At 42.2% G+C, this 25,108-nt stretch overlaps 1 protein-coding gene across 1 annotated transcript; it reads right to left on the reverse strand.

Annotated features, from left to right (window-relative positions):
• Window positions 1-865: 865 nt before the first annotated feature.
• On the reverse strand, window positions 866-24,654 carry MIGA2 (mitoguardin 2). Its single transcript, XM_089535152.1, has 16 exons — window positions 24,441-24,654; window positions 20,162-20,386; window positions 19,678-19,888; window positions 18,829-18,941; window positions 16,902-17,019; window positions 15,266-15,399; window positions 13,960-14,074; window positions 13,011-13,114; window positions 12,325-12,440; window positions 11,164-11,236; window positions 9,802-9,888; window positions 8,345-8,443; window positions 7,805-7,939; window positions 7,178-7,231; window positions 6,527-6,643; window positions 866-5,577 (listed from the first exon to the last, which is right to left on the reverse strand). Exons 2-16 carry the CDS (start codon window positions 20,255-20,257, stop codon window positions 5,377-5,379), a joined length of 1,773 nt encoding a protein of 590 aa, XP_089391278.1. The 5' UTR covers window positions 20,258-20,386; window positions 24,441-24,654; the 3' UTR covers window positions 866-5,376.
• Window positions 24,655-25,108: the final 454 nt, after the last annotated feature.

The raw sequence follows: 25,108 nt of genomic DNA on the forward strand, positions 1-25,108 counted from the left end.
TGAAGTTTTAGGTTACAACAACGTGAAAATGTTGGGAATGAGTAAAAGTAAGCTGGGCACAGAATTCTTATTCAGGAAGCGAAGCGCTAATCCCACTCACCACTTTAATGACATCCCTGGATGCCTTGCAGTTCCATTTCTTCTTCCATATCTTCCCAATTTATGGCAACCCTAAAATGGACCTATCTTGGCAAGATTTATTCAGAGGCCATGGCCTTCCTCTGAGCTTGAGAGAGACTGATTTGCCCAGGATCCCTCAATGGGTTTCCATGGACGAGCAGGAATTCAAACCCTGGTCTCCAAAAGTTCAGGCCCAGTAGTCAAACCATTGCACCATGCTGACTCTTTATAATTCTGTCATCGTTGTTGTGTGCCATAATTTTGAACGCATGACGACTCTGTCATGGGTCTTTCTTGGAAAGATTTGTTCAGAATGGGGTTTGCTATATAACCTTTGGGACCTCATCTTCCACTCGCCTCTCTTTGGGGGACTGCATTACACCTCAAGGGCTTCCCATATGTCCAGAAATGAGGATTTGATCCGATTGCTGGCCAGTGACCATCTTATTAAAAAGACTGTATGTACAGCGCTGTGTAAATTTACAGCGCTATATAAATAAGGCTTAATAATAATAGAATTTATTTAGGGTACCAGTTCTACCATGGGATATGAGAGATGTGTACACCATGAGCATAAGGTCTAGATGCTTCTCTGCTGTAAACCATCTGCATCATTTACCACCAATAAAACGCATTCTATAGAATTAGCGTCAGTGTCTCGCATCAAAAGAAGCCTTGGACTGGGTTGGAACTACACCCGGTTCTGAAGTGAAACAGTCAACCTGTGCCAAACAAGGACTCAAAGTTTGATAATGAAGGAAAGGTTTATTTGATTTGGCTTTTAAATGCCAAAATCCTAGGATACAAAAAAGTTTTAGTTGTAAAGGAGGCAAAATACAGTGCAATTCACAAAAACATATGAATATTCAACTTTGTGGAATAGGGGGAGGTTGGCCGGAGAATGAGGCACAAGCGTTACATTCATTACAGCTTCAGTTTCCATAGGAATGTCCTTTCAAGGGGACGCAGTAGGCTAAGGGAAATGTTAAGCCCTGCAAATGTTGATATACTACAGCTCTCGTCGTTCCTCCCATTGGCTAACAGAGTTCAACCATATCTGGAAGGACCCACCTTGGGATAGTTTGCCCAACTTGGTGCCCCTACAGATGTGTTGGACTACAACTCCCAGCATGTCCAGCCTTGGAAGTGGCTACTTTAATGGGTTCCTGATTGTCAGGCATATAAAGATCCAACCACTGAAAAAGCCAGAATTAACTCCTGTTAAAAAAGGTGCAGGAGCGCTTGCGGCAAGGTTCCTTCAGTTGGCAACCCTTGGCGTCTTCCTAAAAAAGCTAGGCTTCTCCAAGGAAACCGTTTAATTGTGCGCAAATTCAGCCCAAATTCAGTAGCACCCCATTCCTTCCAAAAGAGCTCAGTCTAATACAGCTGGGCCTAAAAGGAATCAGAAACGTTGGGGAAACCCTTTGGGTCATGTTAATTCTAACCTTGGAATTACGCTGAACACCGGAAACCATTTTTGTAGAAAGGTTAACATCTCAAGATGCCTCTGAGAAGAGATATCTTTGACCAGTATTGGTTATTCATATCCATTGTGGGTTTCAACCAGGGGCCTAATCATACGCAATTGTAGTACTATTATTCCACTTTAATGGTCATAATTCCATCTTCTGGAATACATGGTTTGATGAGGCACTGAAGCTCTCTGGCTCACAACTCTAAACCTCCTTCCCTAAACTGCAAATCCCAAGACTCATAGAATGAAACTATGGCAGTTAAATGGAATAATCATGCTATAATTGTGTAGTGTGAATGGGCCCCTAATCTTGGAGTGACATTCAGTTTTTAGACAATGGCTTAGTTATGGATGTTATTATTCAAAAATGGAACTTCTCTCCAAGATCTGGTTTGAGAACAGCAGACTCATGAAACACATTAAACTTTATAGTTGATGGCCGATCCATAAAAATGAAAGGGGGGCCCTGTTTTCTAAGATTCTACAACTCCCACAAGTCTTTATTTCTGTAGTTCTCCTGCATTTAAATTCAAAGTCATGGGGCTACCACCTTGCATGGACCCTGCTGAATTCTCTTAGAAGATGGAGAGTGTTGGCAGCCTTGGCTCTTCCATTACTCCCCATCTCTTGCCAGCCCTTTTATCTCCTTGCTGTGGGCATGAATCCAGCCATACCGCACAGCAGATGATGAGGCGGACAAGCCTAAAGCATTGCCAGGGGATGGGACAGCAATGGTCAGGGGAAACTGCAGCTGCCACATTGCTCAATTTGGTGAGGCATTAGATGCCTGCATCCAAAACCAATCATGCTGTTTTCCCCCAGCCATGAAGCCAAGGTGACTATGAAGCTAGGAAGGAGAACACCTTTATGGACTTCTGAAAAGAATGAAACTGGCATCCGGTTAGGTACATATGCACACAAAAGTTTCTCTTACTCCTACTCATGTCTTTTTTTTTGACACTCCAGAGGTTGGGTCTTCCCTTTTCCCCCTCTGCAGCAGCCCAAGCCCCCCACCCAATTTACTGTAGTCTTTGACTCCCTCACCTTGCATGGCCATTCTGTTCCCCGTGGGAAGCAAGCAGGGCTAGAGGAGGATCTGGCTATGTCCCAATAGCCAGACGTGAAATGATTACAGCACAGCTGTAGTCATCATTCTGTGCCTCGCAACCAGGACATAGCCAGGTGCTTCTTCAATCCTAATGGGAAGGGCTGAGAATTTGCAGAGGATCTATAATAAGCCTGAAGGATGGTATATGCCTCAGCCTAGTGTAGGTCTGCGTGTGGAATGCTATGCTGAGCCATGCAGAATTGCAACCTGAAAGTATATCTACACTACAAGGTTAACAGCAGTTTGATACCACTTTAACTTCCATGGCTGTTCCTAAACTCAGGATCCCCAGGGAATCCTGGGATCGGTAGTTTAAAGAAGTCCTTCAAATTCTTTGTAGAGCTTTCATCCACTCCCCAGAATTGTGCTTCCCAAGGTATATCGATTTGTTCCTCAGTCTCTCATCTCAGGGTACCACAGGAACTGTGCTTGAGAGGAGGAGATCAGAGCTCCTTAACATAAAATTATAATTGCCTTGTGAAACTATAAATCCCAAGATTCCATGGAAGAAAGCCATGACATCAAACTCTCCCCTCCTCTTTGGATGCTTTTCTTCCCAGTCAAAGTGCAACACCAGAAACGGAGAAGTGTCAGAAGCCAAGGGGAAATGGGGGCATGACTCCCTTTAGCTGTAATCTTATTTTAAGAATCATGCTGTGTTTCCCCGTTTGTCATTGATCCAAGTTTAAAGTGCACACTATACTCACTTCCAGTCCGAACCTTTCCATTAAGGACCCTAATGTTATTTTATGATCAGAGCCACATGTTGTGTGCCTCTCCCATATCAATGACCGTCCACTGTGCCTCCTCTTGGAAGAGCAGCACATTATAGGCTACAACTCTGCATGGTTCGGTGCACAAGAAACTACACAAACGCTGGCCATGCATCAACCCCTAGATCTACCACAAAGTCAATGCAGCTCCTCCATGGCCCCTCTGTGCCTGGTGAAGGACTGGAATATCATCTAGCCATGTCCCATAGCCAGACATGAAATGATTATATCTTCTGCTGAGGTCTGCTAGACATCTCAACGGATCAGATAATCATTTCGCATCTGGCTACAGGGACATAGCCAGACACCAACTTCTACATCAATCAAAAAAAGACATATGCAGGCATGAGGCTTGTTTACACTTGTGTATGCCACTAACAGGACACCAGCCACAGTCTGCACCTGCTCTGGCAGGAAGGCTTTGTTCCCCCTTTTCGCTTGGCTTCTTATGGAGCACCAACCATAATTCTGCAACAGTAAGTGTAAGTTATTGCAGAAAACCAAGAACCTTATATGCTAAGCATAGAAGCCAACTGTAACTCTAGAAACACAGTGTATTTCCTCGGAGATCTTAGTCCCAATTGCAGTAAACTATCTTAGACCACTGAAATGAATGGTCACCACTTTTGTTAGTTTCTTTGAATTCAATGGATCTCCTCTTAACAGGCAAGAGCTCCAAAATTTAGATACTGGATTTAGCTCCCACATTAGGCTCCAGAATTTAAAACAATACACTTCTTGATTTGCTGCTTACTAGAGATGGTTAAAAAGAGGGAAAAACAGATGAGGCTCAGGAAGGAACTGAAGTACAACTCTTAGGCTAATGCTGCTTGTATCCTTATGGACGGAGGAAACTTACCAGTGTCTGGACCAATGTATGAGGGAGAAAAGTGCAAAGTTTGTCTCACTTACAAAAGTAGGCCAAGTTCCCTCACAAGTCACAGTTTCCCATACAAAGCCTCCACTTTGCTAAAGCAGGGGTGGAAATTTAAAGCCCTCCAGATGTGGGTGGATTGTATCTCCCAGCATTCCTCTCCACTAGCTAGAGCTGGTGGAAGCTGCAGGACAAAAACATCCAGGGAGCCACAAGATTCCCACTTCTGGATGAAATCCAACTGTCAGTCCTCAACTTGAGTAAACCTTGGCTGGGTTGACTAAGTTGCCATCAGTTCAATGGGTCTACCCTAAGTCAGGCCTAAGAAGTGGATCCAGGCTCCAGGTGGGAACAGATATTGTTGGACTCCCAACTCTCAGCAGCTCTAGACATTGGTGAGGGATGTTGCAAGTTGCAGTCAAACAACATCTGGAAGGCTGCACAATTCCAAACCCTGATTTAGGCCACAGGTTTGTTTGGTTTTCAGTGCTTCACACAAACATTTACTCCCCCTTGTTGGGAGGAAGACACTTTTCTTCACAGATACTTGCTAGAACTCATACCAAGAAAGGAAAAAAAAAAGTGAACGAGTGAGAATGCACAGTTAGACAAAGGCAAAATGAGTCATTTAAAAAAGTCAAAGGAAACTCCTCATTATTTTTGAACCGAGGAGAGGTCAGGAATTGGGACGACTCAGTGGGTCACGTTCTCCATCTCTCCTGGCCTTCCGCTCACACTTGTAACGGAGAAGGAAAGGTGTACTGTCACCTTGCAGAAGAGTTTCACAAGGGACACGAGTTCAAAACCTAAAATGAAGGAAGTGGGCCTGGTGGACATCCAACAAACTAAAGTGTCCCTGAACACTTCCCTACCAAACCTCAAAAGAGAGCTGATGGGATCGCATTGTTCTCGGGACGGTAAAAGAGGAAGTCTTGCTGCCACTGATTAAGCCACTTAATTGTGGTAGTAGAAAACTCCAGAAGAAAAGGAAATCTTTTAAAAGCCAGGCGATTTTTCATGGGTGAGCTTAGTTGAACTCCTCGAGGGGTACAATGTCGCTAGGCAGAGTCCCATTCATCTCCAGAATGGCCTCCACACCCAGGTAGCCCAGCAGAATCTCACTGCGACGCCGGGACAGTTGGAGGATGTCTTCCGCCAAGAGGTGCACCGTTGTGTATCTCACAATATCTAGATCAAACATGTCTTTCAAATACTGCAGTATCTGGTGCTGGGGAGATGGATGAGAGACAGAGAAAAACAGAGTAAGCAACAAAGGTAGCTTGGGTTGTACAGAATGAGTGTCTCTTATCCTTATCTAGGTGTTCTAGATTTTGGATTATTATTAATTATTCATTTTGGAATTTGCATATACGTACATAATGAGGTCTCTTGGAGATGGGACCCAAATCTAAACACAAAATTTATTTACGTTTCACATACAACTTATACACATAGCCTGAAGGTAATTTTATACAACATTTTAAATAATCTTGTGCATGAAACAAAGTTTGTGTACACTGAACTATCAGAAAGCAAAAGTGTCACCATCACAGCCATCCATAAAAAGTGTTTTGGTTTTGGGGATATTTTGGATTTTGGAATTGCGGGTAAGGAAGGCTCAACTTGTACTAAACAAAACTGTGAATCGCCTCTTCTAGGAGCCACTAAGAGAGGTGAATCAACTTTTAAATGTTACGCTCCCCATTGTTTATTACACTGAGGAGGAAATCTGTTTTTCAAAACCAGAACTGTACATAGTTCTGGACCTCTCTTGGTTTGTTTGGTTTGTGCTGATTTGGGGATTCTGGATAGTCTATATGGCTGCCAGAAGACTCAGACCTGTCAAAGTTGCCCACTTTTGCTTTAGAGCAAGATGTGTGGAGAGTAAGTGCTTGGTCCTTCAGCTGCAGTGCACTCCAGAAACCACAATTTGGCTTAAAAACATGGAGTACCATTCTTGTACATCTTATTTAAAGGGAAAAAGCAGCTCTTCTCTGGCTGTTGCTGCCACAATGCCAAACCTTAGCAGCAGCACTGTGTGGCATGTGACTGATCTCTGGGAAGGAGGCAACTACAAGACATCTTCTTGCGACATTTTAGTGGTCCTAATAAAAGTACTGCCCAGCACTAAGTTCTGTCTTGAGACAAAATAGCCTATTAATTATTAACAAATGTACCTTGAAGAAACCGCAGACTTCTGACAAATGCTCCTTTGGCCCCAGGAAACCAAAAGCAAGAACAGGGCTGACGTGCTCCGATACAGAGTAGAAATGGGAGATGAAGCCATCAGGAACCTGAAACAGGGAAAATGGGGAGAGAAAAAGCAGTGGTTTACATATCCAGGGAGAAAACAGCTGCCACTTGTGGTTTGTGGAGATTGTTGCAGCTACACAGGACTCAGTGCCTGGAACTCAGTGGGAATTGCCCTTACTTCTTCACAGCAGGGAATACTTACTATGTCCAGTTCCACTTACATGGCTGGATATAGTATCAGGTGATCCTGTCTTGGATCTGCAGTACCTAAAACAATTCTCCACTGCTGCCTGAAGTGCTACGATGGCATGCAGAGAGGCACAGAGAAAGCCATTACTCTCCTGATCTTATTTGACTTATTTGTCTTATCTGATAAAACTTAATCACACCTAGTAAGTTCCATAAAATATTTCATTGTTTTTTTACTATTTTATGCTTTTATTGGGTTTTGGCATTTTTGTAATGAAAAGCTATATAGAAATGCCTTAATAAATAAAAGTAAATACATCTTCATTGAATCCCAGACAGCAATGAAAGAAACTTGGTGCTCTTTCCTATGCTTTGTTTCCACTTACCATCAGAAGACGCCTCTTGGCTTTCAAAACTGACCAGCAGGCTGTTGCGAGAGCCTGGAATTTAAATGAAGAGAAATAAAATTAATTCACTGCCAACACTCAATTTAAAAACAGATAAGACAGATACATATTAAAACCATCCATATTTAAAAATTCAACATTTGAAATTCACAATTTAAATATCGTCTGGATAGGTTTGTCAGAAAAGACTAGTCTTTAATACTGTTTTAAATAGAGACAGCGTATTCAGTTGTCAAATCTCCCGACAGGTTGATCCACAGTCATAACATCTACAAAACTTTCCACATACTTTAGACAATAATAAACTCAACCTATGTAAGGCTTTAAAGGTAATAACCAACACTTTGTACTTTGCCCAGAAACTAACTGGCAGCCAGTGGAGTGGTTTTAATATTGATGTGATATGAGCACTACTGAATGTACGAATAACCAATCTGTCCGCTGTGTTTTGAACTAACCGAAGTTTCTGAACTTGGTACAAAGCTAGCCCAAGATAGAGCACATTGCAAAAGTCCAGCCTTGTGGTTACCAGCATGTGCACTATCATCTTTGCAAAAAAGCCTGGCACCAACGAAGGGATTTTGTTTCCCTCTGGAGTGGACTCACTGTCTCCTTGAAGCTGTCAGAAAGCCAACGGTTGCGCAGGACGGCTAGAACTGAGGAAGGCGGGTTCTCCAGGTCCTCAAAGGCATCCATAAGGATAAAATCCAACACAATGTCGAAGAAGCTCATGCAAACCACCTGACAGAAATGAAGTGGAGAGAAAGAGTTAGGAAGCAATCATAAATGAGGCAAAGCAACGTTGAAGCAGTTTGCTTAGACGTTAAAAAGTGTGTGTGTGTGTGTGTGTAGTAAGCTTCTAATTAATTCAAATTAAGTTAAACAGGGAGAAAGCAATCTTGAATTAAATAAATAAAATAAATCTCCTAGTTCTGCTTTAAATATAAGCAGCCTAAAGCCTTTTAAAAAAAAACTAGAAGCAAAGGCTCTCAGAGAGACACTTTTCTACTCAAAATAAAATTCTATGCTTATCCAGAATTGCACACCATGAATAAAATAGGGTCTGTCATTGAACTGGTGCTTTTCCTAGATAGGAATCAGCAAAAAACTTAGTATCTTTTTTTAAAAGAGAAGAATCACACAAACCCCTCGTCCTTCCAGCTCCTTCTGGGTTGTTGGCCAGGTCTCTGGCCTCAGTGTGTAGCAGAGCATCTCGTCATACCTTTCGAGGAAACCCTTAGTGTTCTGGGGGAAGAGACAGAAGACCAATGAGAAAGGCCAAGTGGCCACCTGGATCCCATTTTATCGCTGCTTTGAGATCTATACCATGATGCACCCGGGGTGCAGGAGGTTCACATGAGAGGCAATGAAAGCAAATACTACCTGAGTTTATCTGTGTAAACTCTATAACTTAAGTTTGGTTATGTAGGGATTAAATGTCTTGGCTGCTTTGTTAAGGGTGAAATGGCAGCTGGTTCAGGTGTCCAAACTACTCCAAGGTCTAGGCCTGGTTTCTTACATAGGCTGTGCCAGGACTGAGGTGGCAAGACAATCATGGAGTTGGAAAAGACCCCCAAGGGCCATTCAATCCAACCCATTCTGCCATGCAGGAAGACACAATGAAAGCACTCTTGACAGATGGCCATCCAGCCTCTGCTCAGAAACCTCCAAAGGAGACTCCACCACTCTCCAAAGGAGTGTGTTCCACTGCTGAATGGCACTTACTGTCAGGAAGTTCTTCCTAATGTTTAGGTGGAATCTCTTTTCCAGTACCTTGACTCTATTGCTCTCTGTCATTGGTCATTGAGGAAGACTGCTGGCCAAAATGTGTTAGACCTCTATTTCCCTGTCAAAACCTTTGGCTGTTTTGCAACCCTGATTTATGGATCTTCTGTAGGAGATTCAAGTTTCCTAAAGCTTCAGCCTTCGGTAAGGAAACCAAAAATTATCAAAATATCAAAAAAATATCAAAGCCAAGCCTGTTAGGGTCTAGCTTTTAAATCAGCAGAAAGAGTCTTTGTCTAACTATGCTTCTCTAAGAACTGAGGCTGACTCAAAGACAACACAAATAGCTCACTAGGGCTTCTTTTGTAAGTTGGAATGGCTCACTGGGTCATTTTGGGTGCGTTGTATGCAGCTTGCAGACTACATACTTCCCACATCTGGGATGGGAAGTGGGTACACAGCAAGTACAACTGTACTGTCAGATACAACACAGTGAACACTTCAGAAATCAAAGCCCCAGTAATTAGACATGAAAACTTTATTCAGCAACTAAAGATGTTCATACCCGACATACATTGTCAGAATTAGGGTAGCTGTGGCATAAAGCAGTATATTAAACGAACAAGCATTTCAAATTCCTGGGGGGCTGTATTGTAAAAAGGTAAAGGTAGTCCCTTTATGAATGTCTAGTTGTAACTGATTTACTGGATTATGACAGGATAGATAGTCCAGATATTTTGGACTTCAACACCCCCCAAAAGCCTCCAGTTAGCACAGCCATAAATTATAGGTGCTGCGGTTCAAAATCTGAAGGATCCAAGGCTCCCTGCCTTCATCTCAAAGATAAGCGGGACTCTTTCTCTTCCAAGACCTCTTACCTTTTCAGCCTTGGTCATCAAGCCCAACACCATTCGTTTTCCCACCTCCCCAAAGAACGATTGGTTTTTCTCTGTCTGCAGAAGTTCCTGTGAAGAGAACATCCCATTGGAAGCAAACGTTCTTTGCATGGGAGAGAAAGAAAGATCAGAAAATCCAGGTGAGCAGTCCAAGACAGCAGGCAGCCATCTACCAGGTCAAGCATTTTGTGCACTACACAGTTCTATCACTTTGATACTGCTTTAAGTCTTGTAGCACCATCCTACAGTCAAAAATACAGTTTCTACAGGCCACCTCAGTCTACTTTGTTGTGAGGTGCCTTCAAGTCAAGTGACTTATGGCAATGCTATCCTAGGGTCTTCTTGGCAAGACTTATTCAGAGGGGGGGTTTTATTGCCATCCTCATGCTCCAGCAAGAATTCAAACCCACAGATCCATTCAAATTACACAGTCATAGCACTGTTAATCCACTTTAACTGCTATTGTTCCATCGTAGATAATCCTGATGTCTGGAGAACTCTGACTGAGATTTCTAAATACTCTTCCCTAAACTGTAAATCCCATAGTTCCATAGGAAGGAATCATGGCAGTTAAAGTGGAATAATAATGCTATACTTGTTTTGTGTGAACGGGTCCCTGGTCTTCTAGAGTTCTGGCTCAGAACATTACATCACATGGGCTCCTTACACATCTCAAACTATAAGTCAAACATCACACTATAAACTACTAGGCTTCAAACTAAGCATCAGGCTGCTAACTCCAAATTACTGTATTCAAGCTACCAGGCCTGAAAGTACATTTTGTTGTTTTGTGCCTTCAAGCTTTCCCCATCTTATGGTGACCCTGTGTACGTATAGGTGCTTTCAAATCACCTGTCATCTTATGGGGACTCCATAAATTTTATAGTGTTTTCTTAGGCAAAGAATACTCAGAAGCGATTCTGGCAGTTCCTTCCTCTGAAATATAGCCTACAACACCTGGTATTCATTGGTGGTCTCCCATCTAAGGACTGACCAGCACTGACCCTACTTAGGGTCCCAGATCAGAAAGGATCTAGTGCCTTCAGGGTATTTAGACCCTATCACTAGGGTTTTCTTGGCAAGATTTATGTAGAGACTTGCCATTGCCTTCCTCTGAGGCTGATAGAATGTGATGTGCCTACAGCAACCCAGTGGGTTTCCATGGCTAAACTAAGATTCAAGGCCTGATCTTGCAGACTCCTAGTCCAACCCCCAAACCACTAAATAATACTGGCTATACTCTATTATTTTATATCCTCCATGATTCTTCCTTAGGGAACAGTATATGAAGACCACACAAATGCTTTGACCAGGCTACAATCCCATCCGCAGCACATCAGTTACCTGGAAAGCTTGTCTAACACAGTGGAGCTTGGCCAGAAAGTCATGGTCACTGTAACAGCCTAGAAGCTCTGTTCTAGAAGAGGAAGAGAATAAAAACCAGGGTATTCATACATTTTAACAGTGTACAACAATCACATATATACCCCCACTCAGACACTGTCAATATTAAACAGGCCACCCCTTGTGCTTGAAGAAGTAGTCTATAGTCCATAAAAAACTTATGTTGAAATAATCCGGAGTTTCTAATTTTTTACACACACAGGTTGAGTCTCCCTTATCCTGAATTCCAAAACCCGAAGTATTCCAAAAGACAAAACATTTTTCATGGATGGCTGAAACAATGACGTTTGGGTTTCTGATGGTTCATGCCCACACATTTTGTTTCATGCACAAAATCATTTATAATATTGTATAGAAAATTACCTTCAGGCTATGTACAGAATGAGTATATAAAAACAGATTATCATTTAAAAATGATAATCTATTCTGATAAGGTCTGTAGGTAGATGAAAATGAATCAAAATTGCTGCCTGTGTTACTCCTGCTCTTCTTTATGCTAGTTCATATATTGTATAAATGAGGACCAAATGTTCCAAAATTTATTGCTTCATTCAATTCATTACTGATTTTAAAGGTACTCCAAGACTACTTTTTCACTATTTTCTTACGCTGAAACAGACTAACACGCCTTTGAAAACCAGAGACAGAAAAGATGCAGAAAATGCAACCAAAATGAACAAGAGACCAATAATCTCTTAAATGAAAGGATGTCATATTGAGGATGGAGCCAGCTTCTTTTCTGCTGCTCCAGAGACTAGGACTTGCAGCAATGGATTGAAACAACAAGAAAAGAGATTCCATCTCAACATTAGGGAGTAATTCCTGACGGTAAGAGCTGTTTGAGAGTGGAATATGTTGCTGCTTCAGAAGGTGGTGGAATCTTGCTCCCTCTCCAATATGACACCCCTTCAAATATTTAAACATGGCTATCATGTCACTCCATAACCTCCTCTTCTCCCAGCTAAACATATCCAGCTCCCTAAGCCATTCTTCATATTGCATGGTTTCCAGACCATGGCATCACTTGCACCACACTACAGTGCTGAGAGCTTCCAGACCACCTGCTGGGCTGGATCCATATGCTGTAGCTCCCTTGCTCACCGGAAAGTCCTGCAGGAAACCTTCCCTTCCTTCACCAATTCCAAGGCTTCTTCATAGGCAGCAGCTGGCTTGGAAAGCGGGAATGGCATTTCTCCAATTTGCAGAGAGTCAAAGAGCTGGAGCATGGGCAAAAAGAACACAAAAGAGCCTATTACTCTAACACTACAGGTTGGCCATAGTAAGCTACGTAAAAACAAGGCAGGTTGCCACGTCTTTTCATGATTCCATGAACTAAAAGCTTGATTACTGCAGGGTGCTCTAGTGGAGCTGCCCTTGAAGATAAAACTCTGGAACACCAACTCGTGTCTAGTACTGAGCTATACTTTCTAAGGCGAGGATGGAGATTGTACAGCTCTCTAAAGAGAATTTTTCTACATTTGGCAATGGCCCTACTTCCTTTGGGCTTTAATCTCACCCCGACAGATTATTTGCAGGAGAATATGGACATCAACAGAAAAACAGGCTTCCAGCTGCATTAAGGGACCCCAGCCCTAAAGCACCATGGGAGGAGTGACTTGAAAATTTCCTGTGCCATGGGACTCATTTTCTAGAAAGAGCCTGGAAAAGTTACTATAACTCCCAGAATCCCCCAGAGTTGAAAGGGCTCTGGAAGCTGTAGTCACAATGCTCTGAGAAAACCCACCACATAAAGCATCTGGAAAACCACTCTCTAGAGTTCAAGTCACCTCAGCAGCAGAAAAGAAGGAGTCCTCAGAGGTCAAGCTGTCCTCTTCGTCATCGGCCCGAAGTCTCAGAGACTCTTCTGTCAGAGGGAGCATAAGAGTCCTTTCTGAAGAAGAGAGACAAAGAAACTCCACCAAAAGGTATATAACAAAGGATTTATTTATAACATCTGTGTGCTATCCAATACGGGTTGAGTATCTCCTCTCTGGAATTTTGAAATCTAAAATACTGTGGGCCTGCCACATTTCTGTCTTATTTCTGACTTATGGTGACTATGGTACATGGTCGAGGAGCATCTTTCACTGATGGGGTTCCTGCATTCCACTAATGGTAAAATTCGAGCCATAAAAACTATCCCAGATTGGCAATCTCATTACTGGCTAAATGGGGCCACTGGCCAGGTGAAGCCAATGGAAAATGAGCCTCCCAAATGATACTTCTTTGTACAGACACAGCGAATCATTGTGCATGAACATGACCTATCTACCCCATTAGTTATGAGAAATGTGCAAGCTGGTTAGCAACAAAGTAAAATTCACATCCCCAGGTAGTTCTCAGCATTCGTATCTTTTTCCAGCCTCAAACTGCAAAGCAAATGCAAAAAGATCCCTGATACCAATGAATCCTTTCATGCCACTAGACATAAATGTCAAAAGCTGTTGACATTTGGCTGTGATGCCAACAAAGACTCTAAAACCTATCTGCCTAGTAACAGAGGTGCACCTCATTACATACCTCTATCTAAATCCAAAAGGAAGAGTTCACTAAACTGTCTTTTTTTGTGATGTTTGAAAGATCCAAGAAAGGCATTATTCAAACCCCAAGTTCTGTGTCTACCCATGAATCACAAGCTTACATTTTAATTTTTTTTAACATTTAAAGTCAGAACCACATCAGTTGCCACTGAAAACTTCTGGCTCTCCCCCATTTCTGGCTCCCCATATCACTCACCCAAGTCTAGCAGCATGCTGTCGGCAGGAAATGTGGAGCCAAACTCTTCCTGGAGGTTGTACGCCCGATACAAGAGAGATTCTAGCTTCTCCGCAAACTCCTTTTTCTGGGTTTCCTGTTGAATTTTTTTTTATTTAAATTAGGTATATCCTGCCCTGTACAGACTGAATCTCCCTCTTAGGACCATAAATATTTTGGGTTATGGATTTTTTCAGATTTTGGAATATTTGCATATACATAATGAGGTATCTTGGAAATGGAACCTAAGTCTAAACATGAAATGCATTTATATTTTCCTATACACCTTACATATAAATGACTTCCATGCCAAGAACTTCATGCCTTAGGGTCACTTTAAGTCAGAAACAACCTGAAAGCACACATCAACAGGAACAACACACTTTACACACAGAGCCTGATGGCAATTTTATACACAATATTTTAAATATATATGTCTGTGTGTGTGTGTGTGTGTGTTTTATTAAATTAGGTTTGTGTACACTGAACCATCAAAAAGCAATTTCAAAAAGAAATGGTTCACTACCTCAGTCCCTGATGTGGACAATTTCAGATTTTGGAATATTTCAGCTTTTGGAATTCCAGATAAGGGAGACTCAATCTGTACCTGTATTTGCATATGCATAACAGACAATACACAACACAAGTAATGTAGTACTGTATATACTCTATTTGCGAGGCTGGAGAGAGATGCAAGGCTGTAGAGGAACTGAGGATATGAGAAATTGTGGAAATTCAAGTACAGTTCGAGGTACAAATCCACACCTCCTGCCATTTTAAAGATCCTTGCATCTTGTTCGTTCATTCACTACTTGTATTGTGTATAATACTACTTGTTTTGTGTAAGGGATGCAATGGCTTAGTGGTTAAGATGCCAATTCTGACGATTGGCAGGTTGGCAGTTTGAGGCCTGAGTGTATGAGACGCAAAGTTGGACAGAGACTGGGGATCTAAGAGAAGAATGGGTAGGAGTGCTGCGGTTAATAACCAGCTGAACCACCTTATGACCATCCCACTTAAAATAATTTTTACAACATCCTCTAACTTGGCTGTTTTAAAACTCTCGCTCCAGAGACAACCAGATTCTCAAAGAACAGAGAAATTTCGGCCAAATTTCAAAAATGGTATATTGGTGACAGATCTGGTCTTTGCATGACCAATATTTTCCTTTCCCAACAGTCCACTAGAAAAGTAGGAAAAGTGATCTAATCTGCCCAATTTTGGAGTGCAGGCCATTACCCAGTGTCATGAAACTCTTGCCAGACCATTAAAAACTGGAGGTGCATACCTCAGGGAGATTTGCTGGCAGCAACTCCTGTTCTTTAGAGCTGTCCCAGGGAATGGAGAGACTGGAATGATCTCGCTGCCGGATGGTCAGGGCCTGTTCCCATTTCTGCAGGGCCTCCTCAAACAGCTCCATCCCTGACAAGAGTACAGAAGACCAAAAATCAACATTTGGCGTATCTCAGAAAGGAAAAAGCAGAGCTTGGAAAAGTGCCTTTAAAAAAACATATTAAATTATTTATTTAACTCTGCAGAATATCCCTAATCCATGTCATCTTCCTTCTTGACACAGTCTCACATTCCTCTTTGCATTAGTCCATTCTTTCAAGACCCAAAGAGAGGCTGGTTTGCCACTACTTTCTTAAGCTGTGAGAAAGTAGGTGGGTTCCCATGACCAAGTGGGATCTTAGTTCAACACTCAAACCACCACACTCTCTCCCTACAGATGCCTCTGTTTTTGGATACTCCTTGGAGCAGGCTGGTAAAGCGAGGGGCACTGCTTCGTGAGCATTCGCCCTTCAACATTTTCTGCATTACTTTCAAATCCAAATTTAAAATGTTCTTGCTTGCTAACGTTTTTGAAATTTTAATTTCTGTTTAATATTGTTTCATAATCTTGTATATTTTGGTTATATGGATCTGCCAATTTGCTTTATATTACATTTTGCACTGTTTTTTGTATTTCTGGATATATTTTTTAACAACTGGACTTCATAGTTTTATATTTGTATTACTTCTTCCTTCCCCTCTGTGTGCATGCGAGCGCACACATATATGTGTTGAATTGTATGCCTTTGGCAGGACTGTTTTTTGTTATTACAGGTTGAGTCTCACTTATCCAAAATGCTTGGGACTAGAAGTGTTTTGGATTTTTCCAGATTTTGGAATATTTGTATGCACATGAGATAACTTGGAAAGGGGACGAAAGTCTAAACTTGAAATCCATTTATTATGTTTTGTATACACCTTATAAACATAGCCTGAAGGCAATTTTGTTATTGGTGGTGTGTGCCTCCAAGTAGTTTCCAACTTATGGTGACCCTATCACTGGTTTTTCTGGAGCTGAGAGTATGTGACTCACTCAAGGTCAGCCAATGTGTCTCTATTGCCACCCTGATCTCCAGAGTCCAACATTCAAACCACTATATCACACTGGCTCTCAAAGGTAATTTTATACATAATATTATACATAATATTTTTAAACACTTGTTGTCATAAAACAAAGTGTGTGCACCATGAACCATCAGAAAGCAAAGGTTTCACTAGCTCAACCACTAATGTGGATAATTTTGGATTTTGGAATTCCAACTTTCAGAATTCCAGATAAGAGATTTTCAACATGTATTATTGTTCTTTTACTTGTAAAAAACAATGTAAACTGATGTTACTGTTGTGCCATTTCCGACTTATGGCAATCCTAAGGCAAACCTATCATGCGTCTCTCTTGGCAAAATTTGTTCAGAGGAGGTTTGTCATTGCCTTCTCCTCAGGCTTCCCCAAGATCACCCACTGGGATTCATGGCCGAGTGGGGAATCAAACCCTGGTCTACACTCAAACCACTATTCCCATTATATAAATGATAACAACAGCAACAACATTTACCTCTGTGTCCTGATTTAAATGGTTTGCAGTTTCTTACCTTGAAAATAGAGGTTTTCAGCACTGCAGTCTCCCGCAGCTCCAGGGTCATCTAGGTGCTGGGCCTCCCAGGGTCCTGCCGAAGCTGGGGTTGGGCTGGAAGAGTTTGGAGCCGCCACCTAGGAACATGTGAGAAGAGCATAAAGAATAATCAGCTGCCCACCATCGATTGTTGGCTTCTGGATCAGTGTGCAGATGAATTAGCTCCAGGTTGGAACTATAAGAGAAAACATGGTACTAAGTCTCCATTGTGTGGGATGCTGCCTTCAGACCGAAATCATTTTTCATTCAGTCCAACATTTCTCTTTCAGATATTCTAAATTATATCCATATACCGGATATTCAACATGTAGTCTGCTCTTTCAGCATTGTTTGTACTATGGTTTTGCAACGGCACACTGCTCTTTTTCCCTCTCAGTTGACTTGGCACCTTTTTTCGTTCTCTGAGCGGACTCAGCGCCATCTTGTTCATTCAGTCTGTGCGCAACAATTCGTGGTGTGGCTTAGATGATGGGCAGTGAGTCTCTTATACAGTACAGTATTTGTGTTTATGCTGTTGCACATATACTGTTATACTGGTGTGCTTATACAGGTTGCGTCTCCCTTATCCAAAACACTTGTGACCAGAAGTCAGACAGTCAAACATGTCAACCAAACAGCAACTCCAAATATTTGTGGCAAGGTGTCTGTAAAGAATTAGTTTAATGGGAGATAACAGCAGCTCATAAATGCAGCTGTGTTACCTTGCAGTGTGGGTGGGGGAAGAACTAAGTGTACAAAGCCTGAGTATATTTGTTTCCACACTGAAAGGCAACTCAATATAAGGAGATGACAACATCATTGAGAAGAGAAGGCCCCTATTCTATTTATCAAGGCTGGTTACACCCTATACTTATTTATTTATAATGATGGTTTCTTCAAATGCTCCGCAGTAATGGCACATTCTGTTTCAGGGAAACCTCCCTCCAGGTGCTGCCATTTGCATGAATGGTTATTACGAAACAGTGGAAAACGTCACCATCTGTCTCTTTCCAATCCTGGATGGTGAAGGTATGCTTTATAGAATTCAGAGGAATTAAATTTTGAAATACAGGTTGAATTTCCCATATCTGGAATTCTGAAATACTCCAAAATCATCCAGATGGCTGGTTGAGATAGTGACACCTTTGCTTTCAGGTGGCTCAATGTATACAAGCTTTGTTTCATGCACAAAATTATTAAAAACATTGTGTATAAAGTCACCTTCAGGCTAGTTGTATAAGGTGTATACAAAACATAAATGAATTTCATGTTTAGACACTTGATATCTCGTTATGAATATGTACATATGTACATATTCCATGATCCAAAAAATTCCAAAATCAAAAACACTTCTGGTCCCAAACATTTTGGGATGTATCTACAATGTAGAAATAATGCAGTTTGATACCACTTTAAATTGCCATGGCTCCATTCCAACAGAATCCAGGGACTTGTAGTTTCGTGAGGCACAGCACACTTTGGCAGAGAAGGCTAAAGAAGACCTTGCGAAACTACAGGTCCCAGGACTCCATACGATGGAGCTACAGCACTTAAAGTGGTGTCAAACTGCATTTTTCTACAGTGTAGATGCACTTTTTGATAAGGGAGACTCAACCTGTACAAACAGCCAAAGGACTAACACTGGGAGGGCTGTCTGTGGACGCCCACAAGCATTTTTGAAGTTTCCGGGGGGTGTGTTTCTTTGCCTCAAAATGCCTTTTGGTGGGGGCTACAACATTTTTCTCACATTGCTTCCTTCCCTTGACCTGAACTAGGTTCAGGAGAGGCTTAAAACAAAGTGTACACAAAGCGGCACTCAAAGCCCCAGAACAAGCCAGAAAACTGAACAAACAAAACCCCAGGACAAGGCCTGCATTGAAAAGATGCATAAGGTTCAAATCTCTTACCGAAGCCAGGCTGTGTGAAGAACTAGAGTGTTTGCTGGGCTCGATGGAAGAAATCCCACTGAGGGTGTCATTGCTTTTGCTGCTCGGACTCTGCACTCGCCGGCTGGAGTAACCTGGAATGGGAAAGGAGACACAAGTATAACTCAGTTAATGAAGTCAATGTCTGTCTGAGGATTCTTTCTTTAACAGAAACATTGGCACCAGAGGCAGACATAATTCAGAAACAAAGATAGGCTCCTACACGATCTTGGAAAAAACACAAGATCAGAGTTCAGAAAAGACCACAAGGGCCATCCACTCCAACCCCATTTTCCAATGGGAACATACTATGAAAGCCCTCTCAACAGATGGTCATCCAGCCTCTGTTTAAAAACCTCCAAAGAAGGAGACTGCACAACAATCCAAGGGACCTATTACACTGATGAACAGTTCAAGTTATTCCAGAACTTCCTGAATCTGTTGCTCTGTGTCCTAGCCTCTGGAGCAGCAGAAAACAAACTTGCTCCATCCTGAATATGCCAATTTAATGCAAAGGGATCTTGTACCTACAAGACCCCTGTTAGTCTCAAAGGTGCAATAAGAACGGTTTGCATACTGATTTTCCAGACTAACACAGCTACGTCTTTGAATTCAGTGACAATTTAATGTTTGCTCTTCAATGTTTCAGAAAACTGTTTTATTCAAAACTAACAAAATGTGTGTATGCAATGCAACAAATGGTCAGGTAAGCCTTGCACAAGCAGGCCAAAGCATTTTGAAAAAGGACATATTTAGGCTTGCCATAGAAGGGCACAGCCCATCTGGAGGTCTTGTAAGCGGGGGACCCAACCTGCTCTATACCTTGCATACCTTTTTTCACTGAGGGGACCCTCCTTGTTGGCAAGATGGGGACAGGAACTCCCGCAGGCTTCGAGGTGGCCTTCTCTGGGGCAACCAGTTTCTTCCGACGGCGACGGCGCTTCAGTTGATGCGCAGCCAGGGCCAAAGCGACTGTCCCGAGAGCAGTGGCGAACAGCACTTTGCGTAGGCCTGGCGTGAGTCTCAGCTGAGAGAAGGCAGACTTTTGGAAAGGAAAGGAAATATTCTCTATCACAATGCTACTCTGAGTCATTACTTTTAATCCCTGAGGAAAGAGACAGGGAAATCTTAGCAGTCCAGAGCACTTCTTTTTAACTGAATTGTTTTAACAAGTTGTAAGCTACCTTGGGTCCCTTTATTGGGGAAAACTAGTCAGGATATAAATGAACTAAATAATCATGATGACAAATAATGTAAGGGTATTACATCGGTGCAAAATGTTACAACATAAGCTCTTCTTCGTTTTGCTTTTTACCTGACCAAACGTCGTGTAAAGGAACACTGGTATCTCTGCTACAGTCATAGCCAGAGCTTGGATAATGGACATTCCTTCGGCTCTTTGAAATGCCATCTTGGAAAGATATTCCCGGAAAGTGTTGTGATCCTTGACTCCGAATGAGAAAGTCTACCAGGAAATCCAGCTTTGCTTGAATATGCGTCTCAGGTTTGTACAATTTTTCCACAGTAGAAAGCTCCCTCCCTGTAACAACAACAACAACAACAAGAGAGATAAGGAAATGCAACTAATGGCACAGCTGGCTTTATGGAAGAGAACATCACAAAAGGCACACTGAAACGCTCTTTAAAAGAGCAACCCAAAGATAAAGAGTGAGCCACAAAATAGAAAGTTGTATTTTCAAAGAGATAGCACTAACGAAAGAATGTGCAAACAAGTGTTGCAGCACAAAATGTTCCTTTTCAAAGGTCTGGAAACAAAGCTTTGTGAGGAACAACTTAGGCAGCTGTGAATCTTCAGCTTGGGAAAGAGAAGACTGAGAGGTGACATGACAGCCGTCTTTAAATATCTTAAGGCATGTCATGTGGACGATGGAGCAAGCTTGTTTTCTACTGCTCCAGAGACTAGAACATGAACCAATGGGTTCAAATTGTAAGAGATTCCACCTAAATATTAGGACAGTAAGAGTGGTGGAGTCTTCTTCTTTGGAGGTTTTTAAACAGAGGCTGGGTGGCCATCTGTCAGGAGGCAAGAGAGACAGGTAGCTCTACATCATTATAACTGGAGGTTTCGATTACAGCTCCCAGAATCTCCAAACCACTTTGCAGGATTAATCTAGCTTCTCAAGATGCCTCAAATATTAGAATCATTGAGTTGGAAGAGACCCAAAGGGCATCCAGTCCAACCCTTCTGCAATCAGTGCTTTGATTGTGTATTTCAGCACAGCAAGGAGTTGGACTATATGACCCTTGTGGTCCCTTCTAACCAAGATTCCAGGATCCTATGACTCTAAGCAACTCTTATCAACAGGATGTTTAGACAGAATCTCTTTTCTTGCCATCTAAATCCTTTGATTCACATTCTAATCTCTGGAGCAGCTGAAAAGGAGCTGGCTCCAACTTCTACATCAGTGCTTCTCTGGCTATTTGGTGTGAGGAAATGACTTCTTCCCCCTTCTAATGTGCCTGGGATTAGTACCATATTTATTTCCATTGATTACATCCCTGTTTCCTTTTCCTTTCCTTTCCTTTTGTAGAAACTCTTGACCTTAGGTGTTATTTCCATATTAGTTTCACACAACCCAAGCTTATAAATTAGTTTCATAAGCAGTTTCAGATGAATTTTCAGAAGTTAAGGATGCAAGATGAATCCTTCAGGAATCCCGTGGGTCAAAAAACAGCTTCCAAAACTACTTAGCCAGAAAGGGCTGCCCATCCTTTCCTCTCAAAACCTCTGTGAATGACAACCCAGGCTGTATCCTCATTGTAGAAATATTCCAGTTTGACACTATTTTAACTGCTGTGGCTGAATGCTGTGGAATCCTGGGATCTGTAGTTTGTTGTGGCACCAGAGCTCTCTGACAGAGAAGGCTAAATGTCCCACAAAACTATAAACCCCAGAACTCCATAACATTGACCCATGGCAGCTAAAGTGATACGAAACTGGATTACTGCACTGTTACAGTAGTTTGATAGTACATTAACAAAGACAGTTCTGTGCTATAAGATCCTGGGATCTGTAGTTTCAGGAGGAACCTATAAGTGCTCTCTCTGGAATTACAGCACTATAGTTTTCCAGCAAAGAATTCAAAGTCCCTCATTACCAAATCATAAATTCTCGGATTCCACAGGACTGCTGCCACACTACAGAATTAATGCAGTTTGACACCACTTTAACTGTCATGGCTCCATGCTATGAAATCCTAACAGAGGCAGCTAAATATCCCACAAAACTACAAACCCCGGTATTGCATAGCACTGAGCCGTGGCAGTAAAAGTGGTGTCAAAGTGCATTAATTCTGCAACGTAGATGCAGCCGATGGCTTATGAAAATGGTGCACTTGGCAGGTTGAGAGAAGCATTTTTAGTGTACTACTCTGGGAACTTGGTGATAAGAGAAGGAATCAAGTCAATACAGAACATACTGCACTCTCTGCTCCAGAAAGGAATTCATTCCTGATCACCCTGCACCATCCTCTCTATCATGTAACTTTTTGGACAATAGTTACAGAGGGAGACAAAAAGGACTCCATTGTTGAAATTAAATAAAGCCGGGATATCTGATCTCCCGGAACCCAATGATCTAACTGGAAAACTATTCCTACTCGGAACCCTTTACTACAAACCTGTATTTATTCTAACTTGCTGCGCCGACAAAATTCAGCATCGCAGCCTTTGCAACAGCTGAGCAAAGGCAAAACACCAGCGTGAGCAGAGAAACAGCACAGCCGCCTGCGTCAACAACATCAGCGGTTTCATTCATATCAATCCAACGCATTTATTTGGAGTGAGAGTCGGAGCAGGGATGCCTCTCTTTGGGTTTGTAAGAGCTGAACACAGGGAACTTTTGTTATGATTTGAAGCCCTTTGGGAAAATTTATTGTGGGTTTTTCGGGCTTTGTGACCATGCTCTAGAAGAGTTTATTCCTGATGTTTCACCAGCATCTGTGGCTGGCATCTTCTGGCATCTGTCATTGATGGCAGAACAGTGATCAGTAGGAGCCAGCATGGATTTGTCAGAAACAGAAAGAATGAATGAAAGAATGGGGGGGGGGGGGGGGATGCATATCAAATTTGCAGATGACACCAAATTAGGAGGAATAGCTAATACCCCAGAGGACAGGATCAACATTCAAAATGACTTTAATAGATTAGAAAGCTGGGCCAAGGATAACAAAATTAATTTTAACACAGAGAAGTGTAAGGTACGGTAGTTAGGGCAAAGAAATGAAATGAATAGATGTAAGATGGGGGATACCTTGCTCAATGAGACTATGTGTGAATGGGATAGAGGAGTCCTACTAGACCACAAGTTGAACATGAGTCAACAGTGCGATGCGGCAGCTAAAAAGGCCAATGCGATTTTACGCTGCATGAATTGAAGTATAGTGTCTAGATCAAGGGTAGTAATAGTGCCACTCTGTTCTGCCTTGGTCAGGCCTCACCTACTTCAATATTTTAAGCAATGGTTAAGAGGGAGTGGAGAGAATCCTTATCAGATATACAAAACTGGGAGGGGTAGCTGACACATTGGAAAACAGGAACAGAATTCAAAAGGGCCTGCTAAACTAGAAAACTGGGCTGGAATTAATAAAATGACATTTTTGGATTCTACAGACAAACGCAGCTATATCTTTCGAATTCTACCCCGAGGGATTATTCTTCATTACAGAACGAACAAGAGCCAGTGGTGTGTCGCTGCAGCAAAGAAGGTGAATGCTGTCTTAGCCTGCATGAACAGAAGCATAGTTTGCAAGTCAAGGGAAGTCATAGCCCACTGTATCTTAACGCAAGGTCAGAGAAGGGCAACGAGGGTGATAAGAGATATGGCACCTTTGCTTTCTGATGGTTCAAAGTACGCAGGAGTTTGTATCACGCACAACATTGTTTAAAACACTGTGTATAAAATTACCTTCAAGGTACGTGTGCAAAGTGTATAGGAGACATCCATTAATTGTGTCTTAAGATTTGGGTCCTATCTCCCAAATATCTCATTCTGTACATAACCTGCAAATCCAACCATGCCTCTGGCCCCAAGCATTTCAGATAAAGGAAACTCAACCTGTATTTTAATGAATTTTAATTGTTCAATGTATTTTTATGCATCTAGTTTTCTCCTGATTTGCATAATCCTATCCACTGAATTTTGCATACATTTATGCCTGAATTCCAGGGATGCATTCTTGTGGCATCTCACAATCTGGGCTATATAAACCCATAAAACTCCAGGACATGATAAATATTCCTAAACCTTCAAGGTGCCACAGAGCTCTTCTGCAACCTTCAGGTTTTGCAGGACTACTACCTCTTTGCAAATATACATGATAATCAATATTCTTTTGCTGCAAGACAAATGGGGCAATGATTGCAATTAATTATCAGCGTGGGACTTTTCCAAACCACGTGATCGAAAAGGAAACATTTTAACCAGGGAGCTGGGAATAACAGGTAAAACATATACAAATATATATAGTATCTCCCCCCCCCTTTTCACAAATGGAACAGACCAGCGCACGTTTGTTCTAACCAAACTGGGCAATACCATTCCGCTAAAAGGGGGGGATAAAGAGAGACCTCACCGTGCACCTGCACTCCATAGCTTCAGAAGGGCAGCGTCTCCTTCCAGGTTCTATCCCGGCCTCGCAACCGAACCCGACTGCTACCACTACTAGGCGGAGCGCTGTGGTGAGACTACTGATTGACAGCAAAGCTGGCCAATGAAAAAGTGGTTCGGGTCCCCGTGTGAACCAATCGACATCCTTAGCTTTGACTCCGCCTCCCCAGCCACTTGATTCACCGCAACCTCCTCTAGTGCGGTTGAGCGGCAAATGAAGCGTTCTCTTCTTAACCCCGTGGGAAAGGGGTTGGCTCAGCCTATACGAAAGCAGGGGGCGGGGCTTCTCTTAAAAGGGCGACGCTCCTCAGTGGGCCCCAGAGCAACAAGAACAAGAACACTGTAGAAATAACGCGCTTTCACACCACTTTAACTGATATGGCTCCATCCTATAGAAACTACAAATCCCAGGATTCCATAGCATTGACCCTTGGCTGTTAAAATGGTGTCAAACCGCATTATTATTATTATTATTGCAGTGTAGACAAGTTAAAAGAAACAAAACAGCTGGGGAAATCAGGTTGTTTTTGCATTTACAAGCTTTTAGCTCTTTTCCTGCTCAAGGCTATGGAATTCTGGGAGTTGGAGTTTGCCAAGAAAACCCCCATGATAGGTTCACCTTAGGGACACCAT

The sequence above is a fragment of the Sceloporus occidentalis genome, unplaced genomic scaffold (assembly GCF_023333645.1).
Source record: "Sceloporus occidentalis isolate IW3139 unplaced genomic scaffold, rSceOcc1.0.p SCAF_8, whole genome shotgun sequence".
NCBI lineage: Eukaryota > Metazoa > Chordata > Lepidosauria > Squamata > Phrynosomatidae > Sceloporus > Sceloporus occidentalis.

Excerpts from the sequence above, each read along its gene's own strand:
- MIGA2 (XM_089535152.1), bottom strand. The coding sequence starts at position 20,257 with ATGGCATTTCAAAGAGCCGAAGGAATGTCCATTATCCAAGCTCTGGCT. Across the intron at positions 15,400-16,901 it reads TGAAAACCTCTATTTTCAAG|GGATGGAGCTGTTTGAGGAG; the intron begins GTAAGAAACTGC and ends TACTCTTGTCAG. Across the intron at positions 11,237-12,324 it reads GTTTCCTGCAGGACTTTCCG|AACAGAGCTTCTAGGCTGTT; the intron begins GTGAGCAAGGGA and ends TTCCTCTTCTAG.